General features: G+C 39.0%; 3 protein-coding genes across 3 annotated transcripts; 2 read left to right on the top strand and 1 right to left on the bottom strand.

The window, feature by feature from the left end:
• Nucleotides 1–1,038: 1,038 nt before the first annotated feature.
• Nucleotides 1,039–1,356, bottom strand: Tsp_11026 (hypothetical protein). The gene has a single exon (XM_003381879.1). It carries the CDS (start codon nucleotides 1,354–1,356, stop codon nucleotides 1,039–1,041), a length of 318 nt encoding a protein of 105 aa, XP_003381927.1.
• Nucleotides 1,357–2,832: 1,476 nt separating this feature from the next.
• On the top strand, nucleotides 2,833–3,172 carry Tsp_11025 (conserved hypothetical protein). Its single transcript, XM_003381878.1, has 2 exons — nucleotides 2,833–2,900; nucleotides 2,926–3,172. Exons 1-2 carry the CDS (start codon nucleotides 2,833–2,835, stop codon nucleotides 3,170–3,172), a joined length of 315 nt encoding a protein of 104 aa, XP_003381926.1.
• A 754-nt stretch (nucleotides 3,173–3,926) lies between these two features.
• On the top strand, nucleotides 3,927–4,473 carry Tsp_11024 (conserved hypothetical protein). The gene is made up of 2 exons (XM_003381877.1): nucleotides 3,927–3,966; nucleotides 4,001–4,473. Exons 1-2 carry the CDS (start codon nucleotides 3,927–3,929, stop codon nucleotides 4,471–4,473), a joined length of 513 nt encoding a protein of 170 aa, XP_003381925.1.
• Nucleotides 4,474–5,547: the final 1,074 nt, after the last annotated feature.

Here is a 5,547-nt window from a genome sequence, read left to right as displayed (position 1 = left end):
ATTGGACCGTCAAATCTTACTCACAACTGAAGAGTTTGAATCAATGAGCAATTAGACAAAAAAAACCAATGCGACAAAGACTTCACTGAGGAATTAGACAAAGAAAACCATTACGACAAAGACTTCACGGCCAAATAAAATGAAAACCAATACAACAAAGATTTGACGGTCTAATAAAATAGCGTGGGCAAAGACCAATGAGAGAAAAGCGGGACCGAGTAAAACCACCCCCTGATGATATAATCGTTCAATTCAGTTGGTGGTAAATCGACTATCAATCAAATTACAGTATTTCGTCAACTGTGTCCAATATCAGTGTATTCGTCACGCTGATACGAATCAAATCGGTTTCGTCGACTTAACGTTCAATTCTCGTTCACTAATACACTATAAACTCTGTATATTGAATACGAGTCAATTCTGTTTGTTTCTAGATGAAAACCCTTCCATTCAATCAGCTATCGCTAGACCTCTTACAAGTTTACCTTCTTTTCTTGATACGGTAAACGTTTCAACAGTAACGATAGTACAAAATTAATCACAATCGATGGAAATGACTATTTATTCACACTCACTAACGTCACAAAGCCTCTTCCCAATTATCAATAAATCGCCAAAACTTTCTATATTTATCATACAGTAATCTTCAGTAAGCATATTCTGATAGTCAGGCTTTAATTCTTTTCACTGTTCATAACAATCCTTTTCCATTTTTGCAAACAAAACTTTCTGAGGTATGATTTACATTTTCAATTGTAAAATATGCATTCAATAGCTGGTAGTATGCTTTATCACAACTTGTTTTTATGTTATTTACAAAGATTAATGTTAGAAATTAGAATCTATTTATATTTAGATACTATAAATAACTTGTTTACGTGAATATGTAGCAATTGGCTCTCGGCAAACATTACGTCACAAATTGAAAATACTTGGCAGTTGGCCAACTATTTGTTCTCTGCTAAAAAGAATTGGCAATCGATATTGTCAGCGTGTGTTGGAAACTCTCAATTCCTGGAATTGGGGTATATTTAGAAATCAATGAGAATACGTCATTGCGCAAGAGAAGTGCGTATATATACGAGAGAACAAGAGCAGAGAGGCAGTACGAGCAGTACACGCGTTAAGAGTACGAGCAGTACACGCGTTAAGAGTACGAGCAGTACACGCGTTGAGAGTACGTTTAGTACTTGTGATAGTAGCAGTGTTAGTCGTATACACTGTGAAGATAACTGTGTGCTTGAGTAGTATTGTTTGAGATCGTTGAATAAAACTGTTTCTATCTGATTTTCGTTTATTGCTGAAAGCAATAAATTTGTGTGGAACGATTAGCTTGGACGCAGTAGTTATCACCATCAACAAAGAACCAGAGAAAGCTTATTCATCACGAGGACGAATAAGCCGCGAATAACTACAGTCAGTATTGGAACCTGATTGTTAGTTATACAAAGTGTAGCTAAATTTGCTACAATTAAAAATTTTATTTGCATTTATCTTATACCATCCAAGTAAATGTTTTTTGATTTATAACAAAAAGAGTTTTCATGATGTAAAATCTGGAAATGTTCAGCTGCTGATGACTTTGACCACTCCTAGTTTCAGTTGAATAACTTCACCTTTCAACAAGTTGACAGTTGCTCATCTTCTATTTGAATAGAATCATCATGAGCCAACAGCTGCGCGTACTAAATCAACGCATTCAAGTTGATTTGATACTTTCATAACTATTATTCAATGACTGAAAAGTTTGTGGCTTCAAAAACAACAATTCAGATCTGGTTGATTTACTGCTTCTTGAAAATCAATGTTTTTTTGGGCGATCACAAATTATCTTATTCAACAGCAGAGCATGCTAAATAAAACATTTCTTCTGTTAAAATATATTAGTTCTTAACTGTTTTCCATGTTTATGTAGGTCTCTACAAAACTTACGTACAATGCCTTAATGTGATTAAGTTTTGAGAAAGCGAAACTATTTTCTGCTTAATTCTGTCATCTTCTGTAAAACTAGAATAACTCATCACTAACTTTCAGAAAAAACTTCTGTTTCCATTACTGAAAAAAATTTATGAGAAGCTTTTCTTTTGTTGAAAAACATCTTGCAATCAATGGTTGAGATTTTTCAAACTATAAAAGAATAGTACAGATATATATAATAAGAATATATTGAACATTTTTTGATAAATAAAAATTTCAGAAAAAATTTTAAATCTTGCAATACCCTCATTTTGTTTTGCACAGAAACATCAGTTGATTGTAAATATCAATCCATTCACAAGGTTTTAAACTGAATTGCTTGCTTGATTGAACTGGTTAGCAAAGAGCTTATTTTTAAATGAGGATGAACCCATTTTAGAGGTTTCAATAAATTTTTGTCAAAAGCATCGCTCAAGTCTACTTCTAAATGTTTAATAGTTGTTGCATTATAATACTTCACAATAATAGCTAGTTGATTTTTTTCTGTTTGGCAAACTATTTTTAACAACAAACGTTTAACATTTCCCTTTAGGATTATGTATCTTTAATAGCAGTGACGTAACATTAGTTGTGAAAAAATTTTTTCTGATTTCTGGGTGAAAAATTTTACGAGGTAACCCAACAGACCTTGTCACTATCGAAGCAAGTCTGTGATGGATTGTGTTTGGTCTGGTGCATCCGCCGTTGTCCTCTCAGTACCGTTATATTTCTGCTTCACTCAGTTGAAGACCTGTCCTCTTCTGTGTCTCCTGACTGTGCAGACTCTTTCACTGTGACCAAATTGAAGACAACGTGGAAATTCTGTTGAAGTTCTGGGAGATTGACTCCATCCTTATAAAATCCAGTAAAAATAAAATGAGTTACAATGAAGAATCTGAGCTGATGGATCTGCTCCGCAGAGTACCGTGTTCTTCAAAGGGGCGGTTTTCATCTCCGGAAATGGAGCAGCAATCGACCAGGATTGCTGGATGCTCTAATCCGAGGGGAAGTGTCGAAGACTGAAGGCACAGAACGCGGAAAGACTCTCGGAGTTTACTGCGTGGAGAGGGAGGACACGCTCACTTTCATCTCATCAACCGGTTTTTTAACTCAGGGTCTAACCACAAGAAGCAGGATGTTGAGCCTGACGGCTCGGATCTATGATCCATTGGGTTATCTAGCACCCTTCACCGTGCAGGCAAAAGTGCTCTTATAATCCTTGTGGACAATGAGCCTGAGTTGGGACGCTCCATTACCTTCTCTGGTCTCAAAACGCTGATTGTGTTGGGTCGAAGAGCTGACTGAACTTACTCAACTGAAAATCGGACCCTGGATCACCTTATCCGGTGAATCAGGTGCGGAGAATAAAACTCCACATTTTCAGTGAGGCATCGCAAGCAGCATACGCAGCCTGCGCTTACCTCAGGGTAAAATTGATAAACAAACAAATCTCGGTGAACTTGATGATGGCGAAATCCTGAGTGGCACCCATGAATCATCAGTCTCCTGCGACTGGACCTAATGGCGACTTTACTATGCCCCAGATTGAAGAGATTTGAGGAAAGAATTGACATTGCCAATTCAGGAAGTCACCTGCTGGAGTGACAGCACAGTAGCTCTCACGTGGATCAAGGGAGCATCTCGCTAGAAGCCTTTCGTGGCAAAACGTGTGCAAGAAATACAGGAGTTAGTATCTCCCCACAGCTGGAGATATTGTCTCACTCAATGGAAAACTCAGTGAACATTTCCAATAGAGGATGTTCGCTAAACGTTGATTAACGCGCACCGGTGGTGGCACGGCTTGGTGGTGGTTTGGCTGTCGCAAGACAAGGAAAATTGGCCCAAAGAACCGGTGAGGATACCAGACGACAGTGAACACTTAACAGCGGAGCAAAGAACTGTTTTCGTCTTAGCCGGTCAGATAAAGTACGGGATTGAGCAAGTGATCAGCCCAACCCGGTACAGTTGTTATGAGTTTGATGCGTCTTCGCATGAAACTGCCGAATCTCAGTGAGAGAGAGAAGGACTGATACCAATTTTTCAGTGAAAGAATTGTGGAACGCTGAAGCATTGTGGCTCAGAGAGATCCAAGTCAAGGAATTCGGTGTCAAGCCTAACACTGCTGAACGAGTGAAGGAGTTTGTACCATTCCTAGATCAAGATGGTTTATTGAGGATGGGCGGACAGCTGAGGCGATCCACATTGCCTCCAGAGTCCAAACATCCAGTCCTGCAACACAATCAGCTGGTGTTAGAGATACTGATCAAGAACCACCATGTCAGGCAGATGCATGCAAGCGATAAACAGACCCTGGTAGCCATCAGAACAAGGTATTGGCTCGTCAAAGCCAGAAACACGGTGACGGTGATCCGTTCATGTCCGGTATGTCGCAGAGTCGATGCGCAACCCTATCGACTCCGAATGGGTGACTTGCCGGCCGACCGAGTGACTGAAACACCACCATTCATCCATACTGGTGTGGACTTTGCAGGTCCACTGTTTATCGGTGACGCATAAAACCCGGTTCACCTTTTTGGTGTGGGAGGTGTTGAGAAATCTTTTCTCAATACCTACTCATCACTATCTAAAAATCCCCATGGTAACAAAGCATTGCTCATGGTACGAAAACAACGATTGCGCAACGCCAGTTGCACCCCTTGTTTCTCTTAATGGAAAACAATGGAATAGCAATTAAACCATCAAAAGGTCAGCGTCCTGTCATATATCTGCACAACTCCGGTGGTCAGCGGCTGAAACAGCGTCAAAGTGAAATGTGGATGACAGCGCGCCTGTTCAGACTCCAGCTAAGCTGCACAGTCTAAGGGTTGCGTATCCAAGCCGATTTTCTAATTACTTTTCGATGATCTAGGTCACCAGACGCGGAGTGAGGCCAAAAAAAAGATATAAATACGAGTGAGAGGGAGGAGGGAACAACACACGATTTCCAACGCATGCGAAGAACACGCAACCGCCTGAACTACTTTCTCTCGCTATATCATTGTTGTTACTCACTGTTTATTCTGAATAAATCGAATCTCAGTCACTCCCGCTGCCATTGATTTTCTATAATTAACCTATACAGTCCACTACAAAAAGATCTTCAAGTTTGAACGAAAGATTTCTTAACTAGTAATATAATGCAATTGTTAGCCCCTACGCTTCAAGTGATATTTTTACATATTCGATCTGACTTGACCTAAATTCCAATTCAATAGCGTACATTATTCGGCTGTTACTCTATCAACGTTTGTGATTGATTTATTGGAACAGCTGCCGTTGTTTACTAGCTAAAGAAACAACCGCTGTTGTTATTGAACCAGAGAACAACAGTTAATTAGTTAGTTGCGTTCAGATCGAGGTAGAGAATAGTTGCTGTAATCCTTTTCGTTCGTCCTTTGCCTGTGTTTGATTGTATATTCAATAAAATATATTCGACATTATCATATACGAAAAGCCAGATTTATGAAATTCAAATTAAGCCGCGAAAGAAGACAGTTGTAGAACCTAATTGTCTATAACAAAGTGTAGTACGATTACCCTACAAGTCTACAGCAGTAATATAATATAATATAATATAATATAATATAATAT

Source organism: Trichinella spiralis, assembly GCF_000181795.1.
Source record: "Trichinella spiralis strain ISS 195 chromosome Unknown Scfld1, whole genome shotgun sequence".
Taxonomy (NCBI): Eukaryota; Metazoa; Nematoda; class Enoplea; order Trichinellida; family Trichinellidae; genus Trichinella; species Trichinella spiralis.
This window is presented reverse-complemented; position numbering and strand designations above follow the sequence as displayed.

What these genes read in the sequence shown, in the direction of transcription:
- Tsp_11026 (XM_003381879.1), bottom strand. Translation starts at nt 1,356, where the DNA reads ATGGTGATAACTACTGCGTCCAAGCTAATCGTTCCACACAAATTTATT.
- Tsp_11025 (XM_003381878.1), top strand. Translation starts at nt 2,833, where the DNA reads ATGAGTTACAATGAAGAATCTGAGCTGATGGATCTGCTCCGCAGAGTA. An exon ending in CCGTGTTCTTCAAAGGGGCG is followed by an intron (nt 2,901 to 2,925) that starts GTTTTCATCTCC and finishes GAAATGGAGCAG; the next exon opens with CAATCGACCAGGATTGCTGG.
- Tsp_11024 (XM_003381877.1), top strand. Translation starts at nt 3,927, where the DNA reads ATGAGTTTGATGCGTCTTCGCATGAAACTGCCGAATCTCA. An exon ending in CATGAAACTGCCGAATCTCA is followed by an intron (nt 3,967 to 4,000) that starts GTGAGAGAGAGA and finishes CCAATTTTTCAG; the next exon opens with TGAAAGAATTGTGGAACGCT.